Source organism: Carya illinoinensis, chromosome 6, assembly GCF_018687715.1.
Source record: "Carya illinoinensis cultivar Pawnee chromosome 6, C.illinoinensisPawnee_v1, whole genome shotgun sequence".
NCBI classification, from domain to species: Eukaryota; Viridiplantae; Streptophyta; class Magnoliopsida; order Fagales; family Juglandaceae; genus Carya; species Carya illinoinensis.
Window position 1 is genome coordinate 12423522 of NC_056757.1, and position 22550 is coordinate 12446071.

At 39.4% G+C, this 22550-nt stretch overlaps 1 protein-coding gene across 2 annotated transcripts in view; it reads right to left on the reverse strand.

Annotated features, from left to right (window-relative positions):
* Window positions 1-22550, reverse strand: part of LOC122313563 (THO complex subunit 2) — a 48761-nt gene that overhangs the window by 20414 nt on the left and 5797 nt on the right. For both annotated transcript variants that reach the window (XR_006243429.1, XM_043128675.1), the window contains exons 4-19: window positions 18077-18136; window positions 17664-17726; window positions 17362-17442; window positions 16719-16790; window positions 16592-16639; window positions 16403-16471; window positions 16184-16317; window positions 14206-14281; window positions 13608-13801; window positions 6065-6145; window positions 5590-5800; window positions 5252-5494; window positions 5083-5163; window positions 4811-4930; window positions 4662-4721; window positions 2615-2742 (exon numbers count right to left, since the gene is read on the reverse strand). Coding sequence is in view for 1 of the 2 variants with exons in the window: in XM_043128675.1 (XP_042984609.1) it covers window positions 2615-2742; window positions 4662-4721; window positions 4811-4930; window positions 5083-5163; window positions 5252-5494; window positions 5590-5800; window positions 6065-6145; window positions 13608-13801; window positions 14206-14281; window positions 16184-16317; window positions 16403-16471; window positions 16592-16639; window positions 16719-16790; window positions 17362-17442; window positions 17664-17726; window positions 18077-18136 (1721 nt within the window). In the remaining variant the exon portion in view is untranslated. The remainder of the gene's footprint in view (window positions 1-2614; window positions 2743-4661; window positions 4722-4810; window positions 4931-5082; window positions 5164-5251; window positions 5495-5589; window positions 5801-6064; window positions 6146-13607; window positions 13802-14205; window positions 14282-16183; window positions 16318-16402; window positions 16472-16591; window positions 16640-16718; window positions 16791-17361; window positions 17443-17663; window positions 17727-18076; window positions 18137-22550) is intronic.

Sequence of the window (22550 nt, forward strand, 5' to 3'; positions counted from 1 at the left end):
AGGAATCTGCTGGCCAATCCTATTCCGCATCTTCCTAAATTCAGCAAACCTTCAATATGGTATTAAATTACTTAGGGCTCGTTTGGACACTAGGGGCATGCTTGGGTAATGATATGAGATGACAAATTGTGAGAATTATATGAATAGTAGTGAACTGGTTTGTGAATAGTACAGAAATGGTTTAAATTAAGATGTTTTATGGGGTTTTGGGAAATTAGAGAGAAAAGGTTGAATTAAAATATTATAATGTTAAAAAATTGTTTAGTGAATTTTGAGAATTTTGTATCTCATCTTTGTGTCCAAACGAGCCCTTAACCTTGTGGACGAGAAGTATTAAATGGAAGATAAAGCATCCAACCAAGAATTCTGTATCTCATCTCTGTGTTCAAATTTTGAATAACCCTTGACATCACATCGACAGCACAATAAAAGTCAAGTTCTAGGACAAAAGTCGTGTACAACATGTTATAACATATGAGGAATATTGTTGAAATATAAACAAACCGGACATACCAAGAGTGTTAAAGCCTCCAATTTGTACCATCCAACTACTTGTTTAGCCCCATACCAACTCTTAAAAGTGAAAACCACAACAGCCTTCTTAAAAATGTGTATGATCAAGGCATCATGTAAAAAAATAGCCAGAACATAAATTAAAGAACTCAAGAAAAACAAACAAAACCATTAAAAAAACTGCTATCCTAAGAAGTTCGGAATGAAATATGCAAGACAAATAGAGATTTGTACCAATCTGCATCTCTGTTAGCCATAGAAGGTTATCAGTAATCTTTATAAATGGTGCAAATATCTACAGAACATGAATTCCCCCACCCCAACCTGCCCACACCCACCAAAAAAACAAAATATATAAAATAAAACACAAGGAAAGGGGAAAAACAAGAAACAGAACTTTTGCAATTCTCTAACCATACAGATCCTGCGCATTATACAACAGCCCCAAAATCCTTGGAGCTTTGACAGATGAAGCTGTATAAAAGCAGCGCAGCCCACAATCCAATTAGTGCCCCCTTAGATGTTGAGATTTACTTCAGGAAGTCAGTTGCTCGTCAACATTCTATATCTCACATATTAAGGAGAAGTAATTCCGCCCATCTCTTTCTATCAAAACACAGGAGTATGCAGAATGAAAAGAGTACACAATCAAGAAGAACCGATGACATTTATAACATAGCACCATCTTCACAACTAGCTAATGATGATGCAAGCAAACGTCCAATTAATTGTACATACTCCGATAAAGGGTTTGCTTTTACTGAAGAAAGCTCCCAGGATGTATTTCTTCCTCGATGGAAAAATATATAGAGAACAGCTTGTTAAAACCAAAACAGTATCCTGTCCGTAATCCTCCAACAGCATCGTGAGAGGAAGCAGCACAAGAAGAAAGATAACTGGACAAGGATCTGCAGTACGAACCAAAGGCATCTTATCTTCAACCTTTACCTAGGACCATGATTTCCATAGAGACCAATAAACCAGATCCATAATTCCTACTATTTTGGAGGTCAGTGAGATAAAAAACAAACAATTTTGACTGGGAAAGAATATCAGCATATTACTGTGCCCTTTCAGCTGTACCAAGCCCTGAGTACTTTGAGAAAGTCAACCAGTCTACTCTTTCAACCATCAATTCCACCGCAAAACATTGAAAATATTAAGAGAATGTTCAAGTATGATAGGATCGAAGGCTGCACTCACAGCAGACAACTTGCTTTTGATTCAAAAAAATATTGTATCAAACCCAGCAGTGATTATGCATCTTTAATTCTCAATGGACAAACTTAGCAGGTGCCTTACTCATTCTCCAATCTCTAGCAAACCATATTCAAAAGGCTAAAATAAAGAAAACCAATCAATGTTTGAACATCATATTTCGGACCAACCCACCCCAGACATATGCATCTCCTTTTTACATTCTGACCATCTGTCATCAAATCTCTGCGACCACACTTCATACAGTTCTCCAAGTATGAGTGCCCATTGGGAAGCCAAATTGTTAAAACAATTCTAACCTTGAATAAATGCTATTGCTCTTGTTGGTATACAGGCCGGGTAATATAATTGTAGGGCCACTCACCTTGTCTGCATGACAAAATCCACTAATCCCTTACCAAAATCACTTCCCATCAAATATCAATCGTCAAAAAATCCCTCGGAAATAAGAGGCAGATTATTTTTGCAACATCCAAATATGTCAGCACCAGTCATCCTGCCATTTCTGAGCTTAATCTGCAACCCGGAAACTTAAGTGAAGCATTCCAGGAAATATCTCAAATCAAGTATGGGGTAAATGTTTACTAACGATTCTAGTAGAGATCATACCAAAATGCGCAAAATAGACTACCAAATATCACTTATGGTCAGTACATTACAGAAAAGAAGGTAAACAAGAGACACACACATGCTCGGATGCATCAGCACAACAAACAAATTAACAATTTAGATTTAGACCTTTTAACTGCCTACGGAACTATGGAAGTCCTATAAGTCCCCACAAAAATTATATTAAATAGAAAACAAATGAGACTCGCAGAAGTTTTAAAACAAGAAGAAGGGGGTGGAGAGGAGGAAAGAAATGAGAACGATTGAAACATACAGATGACCCCAAAACGAAGCCAAGGATTGAAGCCAGTCTGACAAATTAAGGCCATCATCTTTTAGCTTATCACGTCCCCCTTGTGCCAAACGCTCAATCACCACATATTCCAAAACATCATACTCAAGCTGTGAAGAGAGCAAGAATTTCATCAGGATCAATACAAAATATGGAGGGAAAAAAAAAGTGTTATTGCTTTTTAGGTGAATATTTATTCATCAAAGTGAAAGGGATTCCTTCACACAGTGAATGTACTAAACAATCCCAAAGAATGGGAAAAATAGTCTTACTTTTGTTGACAAAAAAGTAGTCAATTTTATTCCATGTACACAGTAAAGACCATATTCAACAAATAATTGTTCTTACAAGTAAATAAGTAATTATATTAAATGCGAAAAGTGACAACCAAGAATGCATACAAGAGAAAGCACCAGGAAGAAGTTGAAGACCAGAGATTCATTAACTCTTGAAAAGAAGAAAAGTGGGCACCGTGTATGAGCAATAATCCAAGTGTAGAGAGAAGAATCACACTATGCCTAAACTAAATCATAGCAACAAAGCAATTACGAGGGAAACATAGTCTTGGTTAAAGTGCCAAGCGCACTTAGGCGCAAACAGCACCTAGAGCCTAGATGCAAGATTGAAGTAAAGTAAAATATATATATATATAATAACAAAATATTCATAAAATACAATAAAAAAAGTATAATGAAGCACAATGGAAATAAATTTAGCTGATTTAACTTAATTTGTTAGATTATTATGGAACATAACAATCAAGTGATCAACTAGGCCCTGTTTGGATAGTGAAAGTGTTTCATCTCATCTCATCATTACAACTTTCCCAAATTCCCACACAAAATTTAATAAAAAATTCAACTTTTTCAAATCCCAAAACAATAATAATATTAAAAAATAATATTCTAACAATATTTTTTTCAACTTTCATCTCAAATCATCTCATCTCATCTTACTATCCAAACCGCACCTAAGTAAACCAAAGTAATCATAGCATTTTATATAATTCTCTTCAGCAATACAAAAATATACAACTATGATATGTAAAAGCCATAATCAAAATAAAGTACACAGTTGAATTAACAGATAACCAAAAGGCATGAACCAAAAAAGCACAAGAATTGTAGGTACTGACTTCCATGCAAACGTAAGCAATACGATGCAATCCTAAAGTATATAGTCATCCTTACTAAGCATAAAACTATCATATTTTTCATAAAAATATTATAACTCTCTTCATCTTCCTCATTTACTTCATCTAAATTGATGGTACTAAAAAGCAGTGCGAATTTCAACTAATATTTTATATTGCTTTTCAAAATTTTACAAAAACACACTTTTTCTTCTTTAAGCTCACTAAAAAGTGTCAAAATGTGCGCTTTTGTAAATGTGCTTCTCTTTTGGTAAGCAATGCACTCTGGGCTTTGTGCTTGGCTATTTGTGCTTAAAGAAGCAAGTACCAAGAACCTACCACAAGTAGGTATCCTTTAAACATTTACTCTGTTCATTTTCCCCATTATGGTCATGCCAAGACATCTACACTTCTAAGAAAACCAATGATGTTTACTGTAGCAGTGAAAATTCCTAAGCCCTAAAAGATAGAAATTAAAGAAGAAAACAAGTTTGGAATTTTAACAAACCCTAAATCTGAAACCAGAACCACAATAATCAGCCTTTTAATACCTCCACTTTTCACATTCAAATATGTCCATCAGTTTAACAACATCAAGAACCTAAAACCATGTTAGATAAGTTGAGTCAACAAATTCTGCCGCTGCATTGACTAAATTTGTCAAGTCCAGAATTTAAATTTAATAGTCAGAATGCCGTTCAAAAAACACTTTCTAAAATACAAAGTCAAGTTAACAGGGTGGGACAAGAAGAATAGGACAGATATCTTGTCACAAAACACTTGACATGCACCAATTTCTACCACAAAAAATCAACAAAATTTAAACAGTCATCATAAGAAACAGAAGAACAAGAAGAAAAGAAGATACTGTGTTAAGATGCAAACGAAAATCCACACCTGTGTCAGATATTTGAATGCATCCACTACTGGAGTAATCATATCCCTGTACGCCTCAATCTGCACATCACAGTTTTATGACATTACATTGTCACTAATAAAAATCCAGAGCAGCAAGAGAATTACAAGGTATCCCAATTGAACAATACCTGATGAACTATTGTTCTAAGTACAGTCATTGGATTGGCATGGGCCAGTTTTGCAACCATCCGACCCAGTTGCTTTAGATTTTCCTTTGCAAGCCTTTTCAAAATTCTCCTAGTGTCCAACTGTAAAGCAATGTAGCACAACAAATGACAGTTGCAAGGCACCAAGGTTTGGAAGACAGGAGATGAACTCAATGGAATAAACAATTAATATACCTTGGCTGTTTGCCTTTTTTAAATAAAATTTGTATTTACCGATCAAAAAAAATATATACCTTGGCTGTTTGACGTGAAGCCAAAACCAAAGGAATCCCCTCATCATCTTTTTCCCATTCACCGTATAAACGGTACCGCACCTAAGCAGACAAGATTCATCTAGCAAACTGTCTAACATGTCTAATAAATTCTCAGATTAAGATTATATAGCACTGAATTATGGCCAACCTCATACGGGAGGAGATTCATTACTTCCCAGATCTCCTGGCCAACTGCTGGATTTGCAGGTATCATTTGTAATGAAGGAAGTAGACATTTTCCCAAGGCTTCCTCTATTCGTGACCTAGCATCCTTCAGGTGCAGACGAGGAACTCGATTACCAACTACAGCAGCTTCAGAATTCCGTGCTCCATCACCATTTCCTACAAGCTCTAGTGCAGACAAGTAGTAGCCTCTTAATACTCTACATACCTACTCAAGAAAAACCAAGACATGAGCTCAAAGGGCAACAAAAAGTGAAAAAAAAAAAAAAAAGGTTATCAAAATATCAGAAAGAAATAGTGCACCTTCTGAAGTAATAGAGTATCACGGTAAAGATAAGGTCCAGCACAAGCAAGCATCTGAAATAGTTCACTCGGTAGATCAATAAACGAAGCAGGACCTGATGGATTTGCTTCATCCATGGCATCAATGCCAGACCCTGAAGGAGGCCCAAAGCTTTGGAAATGTGCTTGATGAAGAATGGCATATGCTGAAGAGATTGATTTTTCAATAAGCCTGGACATCACAGATTTATTGATGATGAAAATATAGAGGCACTCCCATATAAGTCTAACGATGGTCAAACTCAAAGTAATAGTTATAAATAATGCCACCGTAATTGCACTTGAAAAAGTAAAATACTTTTATGTTCTTGTATGCTTTACACAAACACACAAGAGCAGAAGAAGTAGTCAACCTGAATTCAGACAAAAAAAAAAAAAAATTTGATAGGCAAATTCAAACAAAAATAATCCAAATATATATATAGATTGACTTTACCCGAACAAGCTGTTACAGATTTGGCTGTGTTCCACAGGATTGAGAGCCGACAGACGATCAAATAGTATATGTGCATGGTACCTGATAAAATATAGGTCATCTTATAGATAAACTGTATAGTATCAACAAGGAGAAACTGCAAAAGTTTTAAATGAGAGAAACAGAGAGAGAGAGAGAGAGAGAGAGAGAGAGACAAACAAAGATTTTAGCACCTTGTCTCTGTGTATTACATGCATAAAACAGACATCGATTAACCATATGTGTAAAAAATACATAAAGAGGCAATTAAATCAACATAGTTGGACTTCTGAATGGATGTAGCCCGTTCTAGTGTTTTGCAGCACTCAAGCAATACCACATTTGCTTGCTAAAATATAAAAACTTTGGAGACAAAAACCTCCAAGAAATCAAAAAGCACAGCTGGGAGAAGAAAAAGTATGTCCATCTCTTGATTGACAATTTTTCTGAAAATTTATGAAATGATTGAGATGAGTTTTTTTTTCGGGTTTGTGAAAACGGAGGACCTGTAGAAACTATGTTTGGGTAGATGTTTTTATTAAAGTTTCTAAAAGTAGTGGATCTAAAAATGCATTTTCAAGAAAATGCATCCGAAAACCCACACACACAGGATCCCATATAAAAAATAGTAAAATTTGAAAACAAAAATTTTTTTTTTTTTTTGGATAAGTAAACAGTAGTATTGATAATAATAAGCACAGCCCAAGTACACAAGAAGGTATACAAGAGATAAGACCTATCTAGGTGACTATAGACGTCACTAGAAACTCGTGTACATTTAGGCCATTAAAGTCTATAACAAGAGACCATAGAAATAAAGTGCTGAAAAATAAGATACAAAGCTCCTCAGATGTCCTCTCCTTATCTTCAAATGTTCGTTCATTTCGCTCTTGCCAAATGCACCACATAATGCAGATAGGTACCATCTTCCACACAGCTTTGATATGTAGATCTCCCCCCGGCATCACCCAACTGGCTAATAGTTCAACAACTGACTTCGGCATCACCCAATTCAACCCTACCCAACGGAATACTTCACACCACAATGCTCTAGCTGTCTCACAGTGTAGCAGGAGATGATTCACTGATTCACCAGCTTTCTTACACATACAGCACCAATCAGTAATGATTACCCGTCGCTTCCGCAGATTATCGGTGGTCAGAATCTTACCCAGGGCTGCTGTCCAGATGAAGAAAAGTGTTTTGGGCGGCGCCTTATTCCTCAACAATCTTCTCCATGGAAACGAAACATTCGGTACATCTGTAAGGGCCTTATAATAAGAGCGAACCGAGAAAATACCCTTACCCGTATGTTTCCACCACAGCTTATCTTCATGCAATCCATTCGGCTTCATAGAGTACACTAGGTTGAAAAAATCTGCGAAACTGTTTACTTCCCAATCATGCGCTGCTCTATAAAAAGTGACGTTCCAGTGGACTTGATCCCCTGAGCGAATCAAAAGATCCGCGACCGAAGCTTCTTGATCGCACCCCACTTGATATACAAAAGGAAAAGCATCCTTCAGTGCCTCCTCCCCACACCAAATGTCCCTCCAAAATCTTATTCGTGTGCCCTCCCCCACCAACAGTTTAGCATGGTTGGCAAATAACCTCCATCCTCTTCTTATTTGCTTCCAGATCCCCACTCCATACGGCCCATTCCCTTCTCTAGTACACCATCCCCCCATAGGCTACCATATTTACTATGAACTACTGCTTTCCATAATGCTTCTGGCTCCATATTATATCTCCAAAACCATTTTCCTAGGAGTGCCCGATTGAACTTTCTCAAGTTCTTTATCCCCAAACCAGCTAAAGAAATTGGTCTGCAAACTGTATCCCAGTTGATTAGGTGAAACTTGAATTCATCCCCCAAACCACTCCAAAGGAAATCCCGATACAATTTTTCAATCCGTGCCGCCACAGAAGCTGGAATTGTAAAAAGAGACAGGAAGTAAGTGGGTAAGTTAGAAAGAGTACTCTTTATCAGGGTCACTCGGCCTCCTTTCGATAAGTACAGTCTCTTCCATCCAGCAAATCTTCTCTCTATTTTCTCGATAACTGTATCCCATATAGCTATGACACTTGAAGCTGCCCCCAGCAGTAGACCCAGATATGTCAGAGGAAGAGTGGCTACCTTACACCCCAAAGTGTTAGCCAACTGTCGAGATCTACTAACATGCCCAACTGGTACTAATTCTGATTTATCAAAATTTACTCTCAAGCCTGATGCTGCTTCAAAGCATAACAATACCGCTTTCAGAGTTCTAAGTTGGTCTTGTTCTGCCTCACAGAAAATTAAAATATCATCAACAAAAAGTAAATGAGATATCGAGATAAGGCCCCTATCCCGATCACCGACAGAAAAACCAGCCAACAAACCATTGGTAACTAAGGCCATTAACATCCTACTCAGGGCCTCCATGATAATAACAAAGAGAAGTGGGGATAGTGGATCCCCATGTCTTAAACCTCTCGAGCTGTTAAAAAAACCTTCTGGACTGCCATTAATCAGAATTGAGAATCTTGCTGTTGAGATGCACCATCTAATCCACCTACACCATTTTTCCCCAAATCCACATCTCCTCAATAGATAGATAAGAAAGTCCCAATTTACATGGTCATATGCCTTTTCCATATCTAATTTACAAATAATCCCTGCCATACCGGATTTTAGTCTACTATCCAAACATTCATTGGCTATTAATACCGAATCCAGAATTTGACGACCCCTAACAAAGGCATTTTGTGGCTTTGAGATTATCTTACCAATGGCCTCTCCCAACCTGTTTGCTAGAACCTTTGAAATAATTTTATAGACCCCGTTAATGAGGCTAACGGGCCTAAAATCCTTCACTTCCACAGCCCCGGTCTTCTTCGGAATTAATGCAATAAAAGATGTATTCAGACTTTTCTGAAATTTCCCAGACAAGAATAATTCCTGGAAGACATTCAACATATCCTCTTTTATCACCTCCCAACATGTGTGGAAGAATCCCATCGAGAAACCATCTGGTCCTGGCGCTTTGTCTTTCCCCATACGTCTGATCACTTCATATATCTCCTCTTCCTCGAACGCTCTTTCCAACCTTGCCGCTGTCTGTGGTTCAATGGAATCAAAAACAAGACCATCCACTTTTGGCCTCCATCCCTCTCTTTCTATAAATAGTTGTTCGAAAAAATTCAGCACATGTCCCCGTATCACAGGGGCCTCAGTACACTCTCTACCATTTATATTCAGCATCTCAATGGTATTATTCCTCCTATGTGAGTTTGCCACTCTATGGAAAAATTTTGTACTTCTATCCCCTTCTTTCAGACACAAAGCTCTTAATTTTTGTCGTCAAGATATCTCTTCAAAAGATAATACCCTTTCCAGCTCTGATGTCAATTCTGCCTTTCTTGATCTTTCCTCTACGGTGAGAGATCGACCTTCATTGATCCTTTCAAGAACCTGTAATTCTCCCATCATGTTTTTCTTTTGCTCCCCTAGATCACCAAATGATTGGGAATTCCATAGCTTTAAATCTTCCTTTAAAGCCTTTAATTTGCCTGCAAGAACATGGGAAGGAGTACCATTAAATTGATACGAGGACCACCAACACCTTATCCTATCCACAAAACCCTCGCTTTTAAGCCACATGTTTTCAAATTTGAAGTAACCACGCCCACTTTGAATGCCTCCTCCATCCAGTAAAATTGGAAAGTGATCTGAGCATATACGCGGCAATCTTCTCTGACAAACCTCTGGATACTGACATTCCCATTGGCGATATTAAGAATCTATCCAACCGTGACCATGTCTGAATACTGGACCAGGTAAAAGGGCCGCCGATAAGTGGTAAATCCACCAAGTTCAACTCAAAGATGCACTCGGAAAACTCTGTCATGGCTGGTCGTATACAACTATCACCCGATCTTTCACTGGGAAACCTTGTGATGTTAAAATCCCCTCCTATGCACCACGGGAGATCCCACCAGCTGTGTACCCCCGCAATTTCTTCCCATAGTTGATGTCTGACGTTGTCAACATTCGGTCCATAAATTCCTGCAAAAGCCCACAAAAAGTTATCTTCCACCCTCTTAAGAGAAACGGCCACCGTAAATTCCCCTATGAACTCCTCCCTCTTCATCATCACCCTTTTGTCCCACATCACCAGAATACCCCCCGAAGCCCCATTCGAAGCCAAATAGACCCAGTCTACGTATGGGCAATGCCATACACTTCTCACTATTTTTCTGGTTACCAGTTTCAGTTTGGTCTCTTGTAAACATACAATATCCACCCGCCATTCCCGTAACAAGTTTTTTATGCAGGAGCGCTTATTAATCTCATTTAGCCCCCGAACATTCCACGACACCATTTTTGGCTTCATAAAGAAACAAACGTACCCTTCCCTTTGACCCTATCACGGCTTGAACTACCCTCATTCAATGACCAATCCAATCTCTTAAGCTCCCTTTTTTTTCTTGGCTCCTTTATTTTTAGAATGCGAGTGACCCACCTCCATGGCTGTGAGAAGAGCCAAAAGCTGTTCTTCATAGCCCACACACTCCATGCCCACTATCTGTTGAATATCTTTCACCTTGTTGAATACCCAATCTGACATCTCACATTCATTTGGTAAAAGACAGTCTAAAGGGAACGGATTCTTGTCCCCCTGCCCTTCACACTGATTATGGCCTTCCCATTCCACCATTGTGTTCACTGTCTCCACTCCACCTGCTCTGGTTATCGCCTGGTTTAATTCTTGAGAGTCAGGGACACTGATTAAGGTTATCGGCTGGTTTAATTCTTGAGATTCAGGGACCGTTATTATCTCATTACTTTGATCCATAGAATCCTCCCCCATGCTATCCGAAAAATTCTATCCACCATCCGTAAGTGGGAAAGCTCTCGGGAGCTGATTTTTTTCGTTTTTCTCCATAGTCTCCTTATTCCGTTCAGATCCGTGTTCTGAAAAAAGGTCTAGATGTTCTCCCACTGAACCATGTAACTCCATATGCGGAGAAACCTCCACCATATTGCCTATCGGCGTTGTTTGTACGTCAATGTCTGGGAAAAGAACCATCGGAGGCTGGATCTCCTCGTTTTCCTCTACACGATACGGCAAAATCAGTTCCACCCTACTCGCCGGCGATGTCTGTGTTGCCGTAATCGTATTCGCCGTCGTTATCTGTTCGGCTTGAGCGTGGGTCTGCGCTGCCGACGTAGACGGGTCGGATATCAGGTCACGGATCCTCCAGGTTTTATGAGTTACCGGCCCGTAAGCTGAGGCCGGGTCATTAGACTTCCTCATAGGGCCTTTACCCACAGGCCCCTTGTTGCCCAAATTAAAAGGCCTCGTGGCCCTAAGCTCCTTTTCTTCCAGGCCCATATCCGGCCCATTATTGGCCTGCCCCAACTCCTTGTTTAAAAGAAACTCTATTTTCTTCTGCAGATCTATAATCTGCGTTTTCGCTTCCCACAACAAATTCAACGTTTCCCCATCAGACACGCCACCTACCTGTCTGCTACAACTCTGCCATTGTACCGGGCACGTCTCTCTGTCAGGGACCTGACCCAAAGCCATACTTTCAGTTCGCTGCTCCTGTGGTTGCTCCACCATCAGTGCCTCCTTGTAGGACAGAGATTGTGATTGTACCGGCCACTGCTTGACCATCGCCTTCTTCCACTGTCCTCAGTTTGCATTTTTCTCTTTTCTTCCACAAAATCCCACAGCGCCTCCCCCATCTTATTCCACCCATTTCCTTCTTCCTCAGGTATGAATATGAAGTTTCTCCTCCCACCAACTCCATACTCTTACCACTGCTAGATAGCAACCTCTCGTGTTTGAACACCGTTGAGCAATGAAACTGCTGCTGCCTTCTCTTTTTGATGTATAAAATTCCTTTTGTTCTTCCTTTGAACATACCGCCATGGCCTTTGCCAGCCACTACACCGCTGATGTACCCAGAGTTATCTTTGCCACCATCCTCCAAGTTTTTTCTGTGATAACCACCCTGCCTCCCTCCTTTACAAGCGAGAAGCATTTTGAATCAATAATTATCTCCTTACGCCACTGCATAACGTATAAACAGATCCTAGCTAACCACCGCCGTGAGAACCGTCGTTAACTACCCCAACTAAAGCAACTGGATAAAACTAACCATCACGGGAGAGAGAGTGTACGGAGAGAAACTCATGTAATGAAACTCTTCTTTAATAACATACCAACAAGGAAAGCTACAACGGTTTTTTTTCTTTTTCCCAAAATATTATCGCTAGGCTTCATAATATAAGGTCCAAAACTGAAAATCCCCAAACGGATTACAGTCAAGAGAATTTAACTGTACTCTGATACTACACCAAGAAATTTGTGCACCACATTCTAAAGTATTGAGATTTTACAACAGTAAGTTTCGTGAAAAAAAAAATTAAAAATTAAAAAAAAAAAAAAAAGAAACCAGATGATGGAATAATCAATGTAAAGAAGGGCGTTTCCGGCTCTTTATAGTATTGCAGCGAATAGGAAGGCATCAGTGGCAGATATGCGAATATTTTCGCATTGTTTTCACCAGTGGAATATTCTTTTTAATAGGAATTTTCATGATTGGAAATTAGCTATTGTTTCAGATTTTTTCAGCTTACTATACTCCAAGGGGATGCCTACAACACGGGTATAGATTGAAGTGGAGGTCTAATAATAAGAAATGCACAGTTAAGGCATATTACAAAATCTTGACAACACAAGATCATACTCCGGTCCCTTGGAAAATTATATGGAAGTCTAAGGTGCCCTCTAAAGTTGCTTTTTTTGTATGGAATGCTGCTCTTGGAAATATCTTGACTACGGACAATTTGAGGAAGAAGGGTTGTGTTGTGGTAGATTGGTGTTATATGTGCAAAAAGAATGGTGAATCTGTGGACCATCTTCTATTGCTGAGGTAGCAAGGGGGTTGTGGGATGAGATCTTTAAAAGGGCTGATGTTCCTTGGGTGATGCCTTCGAGGGTGGTGGATTTGTTGGGTTGTTGGAGGAAACTGCAAGGTTGTCATCAAGTGGTTGCGGTGTGGAAGATGATTCCGTTATGTATCATGTGGTGTATTTGGTTAGAAAGGAATGAGCGTTGTTTTGATGATAAGGAACGTACAAGGAAGGAGCTGAAGAATATTTTTCTCCACACTTTATTGCTTTGGTTTTCTGCTATTGTACTAAATGGGGACAACGCTCATGATTTTTTGTCTTTAATTCATCGCAATTAGAATGTATTTAGGTGTTCTTATGAATACTCCCGGTGTACATGGCTTATGCCTATCTCATTCATTTCAATAATATTTATCTCTTACTTATCAAAAAAAAAAATCAATGTAAAGAAGGAAACAGGAAGAAAGCTTTAAGGTTATGATGATGATGACAGTGGTGGTGGTGGTAAATGAAGGAATGAGAAAAGAAAACAAAAACTAAAGCAAAATCAAAAATCAAGCCAACCATAAAAGTTCCATGCTTGTACCTCCAAATAAAAAATAATAAAATCAAACCTACCAGTCATCCACAGAAAGGAATCCAGTAAGCAAGCCCAACATTTGATTATTTTCAAGCTCTGGAGATCGTTCAGCAACTGCCTCAGTTTCCATGTCTAAGGCAGCAAAAAGATCTATTGTCACGTCTCCTTGTTTCTCATCATCCATTAAATCCTTCCCGGTAGCCGCAAGATTTATTTTTCCAATTTTATTAGCCTGAGAAATTGATGAATATCCATGTATACAAAAGGTGTGAGCATAATCGAATCAAGGGAAGAAGCTTCTAGAGCCTATGCCACAAGAACAGAAAAAACAAACGATGCAATCTAGAGTAACATCATGTATAATCAACACAACAGAATGAACATGATGAGAGAATGCGAATTAGCATGTAGTCATAAATACACTCAAGGTTATCTGACAAAAGACAGGAAGAGGGAAAATATGGCATTCAGCAGACAAAACCTAAGAGCTAGCACTAATACATTACATGAAATGAAACAGGCCAAGCCTCATTTTAAACAATTAAGCAGATAGCATTTCATAACAAAAAAGACTTATTATAATAGAATTGGATACAGGGAGAAACACCCATTCATACGTTGCTATTGTCATTATACCTCATCAAGTCGCTTGGCACAAAAAGTATTATAATGCTCAAAAGCCTCATCCTCCTTAGGGAGTAAATGTGCATATCTGGAACAGACAGAGAGATCTAATCAGAAAAAATAAGACATGGGTTAAGAGATTAGCAGAACAATATATTAACAGCAATGAAAAATATTTTTCAACTCAACACATCCTCACTGATGATGCTCCATTATTCAAATTAAGGAAATATGGTAACGAATCACTGCAATGGCTGTGCTCAAGGATTTCTTGTTCAATGAGGTTATTACCCTTAAATAAAACAAAGCAACACTGCTGATGAACAATATTTCATAAATTTGAATTTTCAACTTCTTATTCTTGGAGTAGTTGGATAAGCAATTGAATAGATTAATCGTGTGTGATTCATCCATCGACATTCCAAGCATATTAGTAGCTGCTGAAGGAACCTAACATGGCCCCAATTAGCCTTCAGCTCACTCAAAATACATCTTTAATGGGTAGTCCTTTGGAGTAAACATATTTGTTTTTTCTCTCTTATAACATAAATTGTTCTTCAACTTATTTTAGTTTCTACTTTTAAACATCATCTAGCATCATTCACAACAGCATAGCCAACTTTGGTTCCCCACCTACAGTTTTACCACAAAAATCATGCAGCAGTACTGTTTTAGATTCCCACATGCAGAAAAATAATTTTTTTCTTTTTTATGAGCAAGATAAAAGCATAATAAAATATCCCCATCTTCAGATATGGCTTATCACAACCCCCACAGGTCACATTTAAAGATACTCATTTTTTTTTTTTCAGTAATCAAGAATTCTATTGATGAAAGCAATAGACATAACCCAAGTACACGAAAAGTATACAAGAGAGACATTTAAGCACTATTGGCAACCAATACAAGAAAATCATGGATGTCCAATCCATTAAAATCTCTCGCAATTGACCAATGGCACCACCATTGTCCGCTCACAATCCTCAAAGCTTCTATCCTTCCTTTCCATCCAAAGGCACCACCATACTCCTGCAATTTGTGGATAGCCATGTGGATCCCAACAACTTGTTAGGAAGTCAACCAACATTCTAGGCATAACCCATGCTAGTCCAGCTCTATCAAAGAAACCAGTCCAGTCCAGCTCAGCTCCATCCCATAGCGTCATGGCTACCTCAAAATGTAGTAGTAGATCTACGGTCTCCTCGTTCTTTTTGCGCATACAATACCAGTCCATCATAATGACCTTGCATTTCTTTAGGTTGTCTACAGTGAGAATTTCCCCAATGAAGCCATCCATACAAAAGAAAAGTTGTTTTTAAGGATGCCATGGTCTTCCAAATACTCCTAAGAAATGGATCACTATTTTGAATTGTAAGGGCCCGATAGAATGAACGGACTGTAAACTTCCCTTTTCATAAGGGCTCCAAAAGGCCTCATCTACATTTCTCACTGTCGCTCTAGTAGAAGTACAATAGATTATAAAACTCTGTGAAAGCAATAACTTCCCAATTTTGTGCCACTTTGAAAAAACTTTTTTGTTTTTTTTTTTGATAGGTAAAACAATATTAATTGAAAAAACCTAACGTTCCACTAATAAATAATAGAAACTTCCACAAGATCTGCTATCGAGGCTTCCTACATCCGTGCAATTCCATATAATTCTGGGAAAGCTTCCTTTAGGATCTATCTCCACACCATAAATCAAGCCAGAATTTACTTGACCCATCACCCACCTCAAAGTGAGTATATCTAGAGAAGAATCCTCATCCTATTCTTATATACTTCGATAACCCCACCCCATGTGGTCCATGAACCTCATATGAGCACCATCCACCCTAAGACCCACAAAATTTAGCCTTAACCACAAAGACCGAAGAAAAGATAAAATCAAGGACACCCAATTGACATAGATGGCATAGGTCACCTTAAACCAACAAAAGTGGAAGGTTCACTAAATTACATGACCAGAAAGTGTGCAAAAATTACTCACATGCTATCAAGCTCAATAAACTCTTCTTTCACCAGCAAGGCTGTAAGCTTATATAGCCCAAACGGTACCGGATCATTTACTTCCATACGCTGATAGTATTGAAATTTAAAACCAAGAATCTGTGAAGCATGAGACTGCAAAGCAGCGAAGAAGCATCAGTAAAATTAGGGTTTATTCACTTATTGCAAGTACAAAATTCCACCTAAATGACTTTATTACCTTGGGAAAAATTGGTATCAGTTCCAGAAAGCTCTTGTTATCTGGCTGAAGTTCAAAACACTCCAAAACCTGACCACATAGAAGTATCAAAAACATGATTGAATGTTATGCCATCAACTTTAACATACACAGAAAAGGAGCACAACCAGAAGATAGCATAGAACACAGAGCTAAACAGAAGCAACATACAATATCAAATGCCCGATTGGGGTCGAGATCGAAATGTCCAATTAATGACTGCAGTATGTATTGATAAGAAAAAGTTAGATACAAAAAATAACAAGGAAGAAACAAAAATGAAGATTAGGTCAAAAACCTTGATAATGCCTATTGTTGCTGCTGACACATTTTGAGTTGAAGCTTCAGAGTCTCGGCAGAGAAGGGTAACCTACAAATCCACAAGATAGTGAACACCCAGAATAGAAGTACCAAACCTAAACTAATTACAAACTCCGACCAAAGAGATAAGAAAAATAAAAAGAAATATGCAAAAATTGGATTCCAGACAATTTAGCTTAGCTGTTCCCCTGCTATGCAATCATAACTAATGCATCCCATATCAGTAGCTTGCATGTGACTTAACTACAGAAGCACATATGGCTAAGAAAATCAAAACTATGCTTAAAATTTGAATCACTCCAAATCTCTCGAAGAATAGTTTAAAAAGCCCTCCACCCAACATAAAAAGAAAAAAAGAAAAAACAGAGAGGCATACATCAACGAAAGATTGATAAATCCAAAATTAAAAAGAGGCAAACGATAGACATTAAGATCAGAACAAAGTATTTACCAAAAAAAAATTCAAACCAGGATAAATCAAAGATGTAATAGATGACATGATGCACTTAACAATAAAATTCTCTAACATTTGGAGAAGACAAGAATTTTTTTTTTTTTTTTTTTTTTTTAGGAGAATTCAACACAAATGATTTTACAAAATCAGTCAATGGTTAGCATACCAGTTTGGCATAGCCCTCACTTTCTTCTCGAAGAAGGTTAAATTTTGTTTGCTGATAAAGAAGACGAGTATTTACTCTGACCTGTATCAACAAAAGACATGTAATTTATTGATAGAAATTAGCTTAACTGAAAATTCATCAGTGCATGAACTTGATACGCATGGTATTGTTCTCAATAGCTTTCATTTTCATTATGCGCAACAGCACAGATAAAAAAAGACTCCAGCACAACATTCACTGGTCAACATTTTGCACATTCCACCATATCAGAGTATGCAACTAACAAACCATGCTCTTCTTACCTCTTTATTCTTCAACTCCTGAGCTTTTATCTTGATCATTTCAGCCTCCCATAGAAACTCTTCCTATAATATATTAAAAATATAAAGTGATTTACATCTTTACCAAAAATGTAGAGTAATCATATATCTCAAAGAGCAAGAAACTAAAAACCCAAATCACAACAAAAACTCAAAAACTAATATTACATTTTGCACCTTCAAACTACCACCCCTTTCGTAATATGCACCCAAAACTATCTACATTGACACATTTCATCCTAAAGCTACCAAAACAAATTGGTTTCACGGTGCAATTGCTTGGTAGTTTGAGGATCTAATGTCTCAATGATTGTAGTTTTGGGTGCACATTGCAAAAGAAGTTGTAGTTCAGAGCTGTGAAGTGTAATTTCTCAAAAAACAATAACAATCAACACCTCGGAACGCTCCTGGAAAAGCCTCAAAGGTACCAGTTCAGATTCCACCAACCATTTTGCCTAAGAACATAAAAAGTGAAAACAAAATAAGAACAAAGCACATAAAATATGAATCACAGAAAACAAAATAAAAGAAACATAAGGGCATATGATACATCTTGCATATTTAGTGAATAAAAAAATTTGAAGCAACATTTTTACAATGTGTGTGAAAAGGACATAAAAGTAGCAAGAATCCAAGAAATACTATAGAACTATCTTTCTACAAAGGGGCAAGTTGGAAACCAAAATATGTAAAGCTCTGTCAGACAACAACCTAAGAAAGCAAATTGTTTATATAACTTCAAGGTACAAAGTCCTTCAAAAAGACTCACGAATTAAAACTACGGAAATGAAACAGATTTTAATAATAACTCTAAGCATATATGGGGTCAGCCTGAGTTTACACCTGGTTTTGTATCCCTCACTGTAGTTGACAAACTAACTTCGGATTTGACAATCCCATGTTTGAAGACACCCGAGAGGTATGAGTTGTTGATCCTTTTCATGCTAGTTATTAACTTTTGACTCTCCTTTTCCAGTTTTAGTTTTAAGATGGAAGAACTTAGACGCTTTACGGTGGAATCAAAAACCTTCATTTTCTCGAAAGTTGGTGTCAATGGTTTTCACATCACAGAGAGGAACTGACGCTTGACCATGATCCTTCTCTTAAATGGCTCGGCAACTCTGTGGGTGGTATCAATGGTGGGAGAAGCCATCAAAACTAGGTGCAGAAATGATTTCTTCAAAAAACAGAGGGTGGGTAATGGAATTCTTACTCTGCAGCTTCTCAGAAACTCTAGAGGCAGTTACCTACTTTTGGAGGAATTTAACAATGGTAGGAGAAGAGGTTCTCTAATCATTCCAGAAGGCATAAAGGGTAGTGGTTGGGAGGGCTTCGTTTATAACCTCAAAAAGGCGGCTGAGCACACAGTGGTGCAACCAGAAAGAGTCCAACGACGGGATGTCAAGTCTGTACATGCCTTGAAATCGTACGCCATGGCTGTAGGTTCTGAGGCAGGGTGTAGTTCTGCCATGGATATGAAGGATGAAGCTTCTGGTCTATACTCTGTAGACGTGGGGACATTTTCTGACGGTGGTAAAAAGTTGGGAGAGGTTGAAGGCGTGTTTTGGGCTATCAAAGCACAACTTTCTGGTGTACTAGAAGAAGTTTCCTTATTAATGCAAAAGGTTGATATGGGACTGAACAAGGTGATCACGTCTTCCACTGCTACATCTATGCAGGTTCCCGAAGTCTAATGTTATGGGAAGGGACGTGCTTGGGTCAAAAGAGGGGACGTTGGTCTCCACTGGGTCAAAGGGCGGGGACATACTTGGGTTAAAAGCACGGTCTGCTTTTAAATCTCATGACCCACGGCCCACAAGCCCATGGGCAGAAGTTGGTGAAAACATGGATGGGGCTTTGAGCCCCCCCATGGGCCAGCCCATCCAACACTTAAGCCCGAACCCACGGGCTAAAAACACACGGGTGGAGAAGCCATCCACTGGCGGATCATGGGTCTTACGGGTTATCAACCAGTCAGCTAATTGCGACCCGCCGGTACAGACTTTGCCGGCAACTTCCCCGACCACCTTGCCGACGCAGAAACAGCTGACAAACACGGTGGTTAACTCGGTTTCACCGGCATCTTCCCCAAAGGCATCAACTGAGCCTTTTTCCGATAACTCAGCTAATAGCGACCCGCCAGTACAGACTTTGCCGGCGACTTCCCCGACCACCTTGCCGGCGCAGAAACAGCCGACGAACAAGGTGGTTACCTTGGTTTTGCCGGCGTCCTCCCCAAAGGCGTCAACTGAGCCTTTTTCCCCCATAGAGGCCACGCGTTTGGACTCCATCAATGGTTCTCAGGCCACCGCTTCTTCCCCACGGTCACAGAAAGGGCCGACGGTCTCCGGCGACCACCCGGCTCCTATTCTAGCTTCCACCCTTGCCGTTAATAGATTTAATGGGATGAAACTCTCTCTTCCACTGGGGCCAAACGTGGGTGATGCTTCCGATACTCCTCAACACTCTTTGGGTTTCTCTAAGTCACTCTCAAGGATCCTGGAAACTGAGTTGGAAGTGGCTGACAACTCCTCGGTGGATGGGAGTACTTCGGATGAAGGGCCACTATACAGTTCTGATCTCTAGTTGGTATGCAAGGAATTTGGGGCAAACACACTAGCAACCGATCTGTATGTACCTGGGGATACGCCAAGTCCTTTATGCTCATTGCCACCAACAGAACCTTCGGCTGATCCACATGTAGATTGGATTTTTCAGAAGGTTAAGAATATGAGCCATTGTTTAGGGATGTCTTGCGAGGGCTATGAGGATCAGTTGCAAGCTCTTCTCATCACAATAAAATCAGGCCAACCTTTACTTGCTAGATCAGCAATGAAGAAGGATAGGGAACTCAAGAGACTTGCTTGATCCATTAACTATGATGCACGGGAGGGTGGCGCGTGCAGGGGACGGCACAAGGATAGGGTGAATCTTGGCGATCCATGAAGCCCAAGATTCTTTCTTGGAATGTTCGTGGCTTGAATGACCCGAACAAGCGCCTCAAAGTGAAGAACTTATTACGGGATTGGAAAGCGGATATCATCTGCTTACAGGAGACAAAGTTAAAATTTATTGACAGGCACACAATAAGAAGCTTGTGGAATTGCTCTTATGCAGGATGGACCACTCTTGTTTCTAAGGGCGCTTTAGGGGGTATCATATTAATGTGGGATAAGCGAGTAGTCAATCTCGTGGAGGACTTTGTCGGGGAGTTTTCATTAGCATGCTCTTTCTCAAATGTGGATGATGACTTTGTTTGGGGTTTTGCAGGAGTTTATGGGCCAAATGATGATAGTAGCAGAAAACTTCTCTGGGATGAGTTAGCTGGCCTATGTTGTTGGTGGGATATTCCATGGTGTATCAGGGGCGATTTCAACATCACTCGGTTTCCGAGCGAGCGGTCGGAGGTTTCTAATTTGGGCTCAGCTTTGGCTAACTTCTCAGCCCTTCTCTTTGACTTAAACTTGGTGGATCTCCCTTTGGCAGGGGGAGATTTCACTTGGTCAAATGAAAGGGCATGGTCGAGATTGGATAGGTTTGTTGTCTCTCCTTCCTGGGAGAATCACTTTCCCAATTTGTGTCAAAAGCGGCTTCCTCGGCTTTGCTCAGATCATTTCCCCATATTACTAGATTGTGGAGGTCTTCAGGAGGGACAAAGATACTTTAAGTTCGAGAACATGTGGTTAAAGGTTGAAGGATTTGTTGAAAAAATCCATTCGTGGTGGGCCTCTTATCTTTTCACAGGCTCTCCCAGTTTCATATTAGCAAGAAAGCTTAAAGCATTAAAGAACGATCTCAGAAAATGGAATTTGGAAGTCTTTGGGCACATCAAAGACCAGCGGGACAAACTCTTTACGGAGTTACAACTAGATGAGAGAGAAGTAGATATGACATTATCTCTTGAGGACAGGACCAGAATACTTGTTGTACTTGCTGAGCTGGAAAAAATCACACTCATAGAGGAAATCTCTTGGGGGCAAAAATCACGGGCCCTTTGGTTAAAGGAAGGGGATAGAAGCACAAAGTTTTTCCATAGGGTCGCAAGCTCACATAGAAGGAACAACACTATAGAGGTACTCCATGAGGAGGGCAGGGTTATATCGGGCCGAGATGAAATTAAGAACCATGTTGTCCACTCCTTTGAGAAGCTTCTGACAGAGCAATACCTTTGGAGACCCAAGACGGACAGCCTAGCTTTTGACTCCATCGACCACGCTACCGCCGCATGGTTGGAGAGGCCCTTTGAAGAAAATGAGGTGTTTGGTGTGATAAAAGGTATGATCAAAGATAAAGCCCCAGGACCAGATGGCTTTCCGATGGCTTTTTTTCACACTTGTTGGAAGTTGTTAAAGAGGACATCATGAAGGTTTTCTTGGAATTTCACTCTTTTATGAAATTTGAGAAGAGCCTTAATGCCTCCTTCATTGCTCTTATTCCCAAGAGAGCAAGAACGGTGGAAGTGAATGATTTTCGCCCTATAAGTTTGATAAGTGAGGTTTACAAGATCATCTCTAAAGTCCTAGCGAAGCGGTTGAGCGAAGTCATGGGGAAGATCATCTTGAAGTCACAAAATGCCTTTGTAAAAGGAAGGCAAATTTTAGACTTGGTCCTCATTGCCAATGAATGTCTAGAGAGCAGAGTTAGAACCGGCACTCCAGGTATCTTGTGTAAACTGGATATGAAAAAAGATTTTGATCATGTGAACTGGGATTTTTTGTTGTATATTCTTAGTTGGTATGGCTTTGGGACAAGATGGTGTTGGTGGATCAAGCACTGTATTACAACTGCCAGATTTTTCTGTTTTGATCAACGGCACTCCCGAAGGCTTCTTCAACAGCTCTTGGGGTTTGACACAAGGGGACCCTTTAT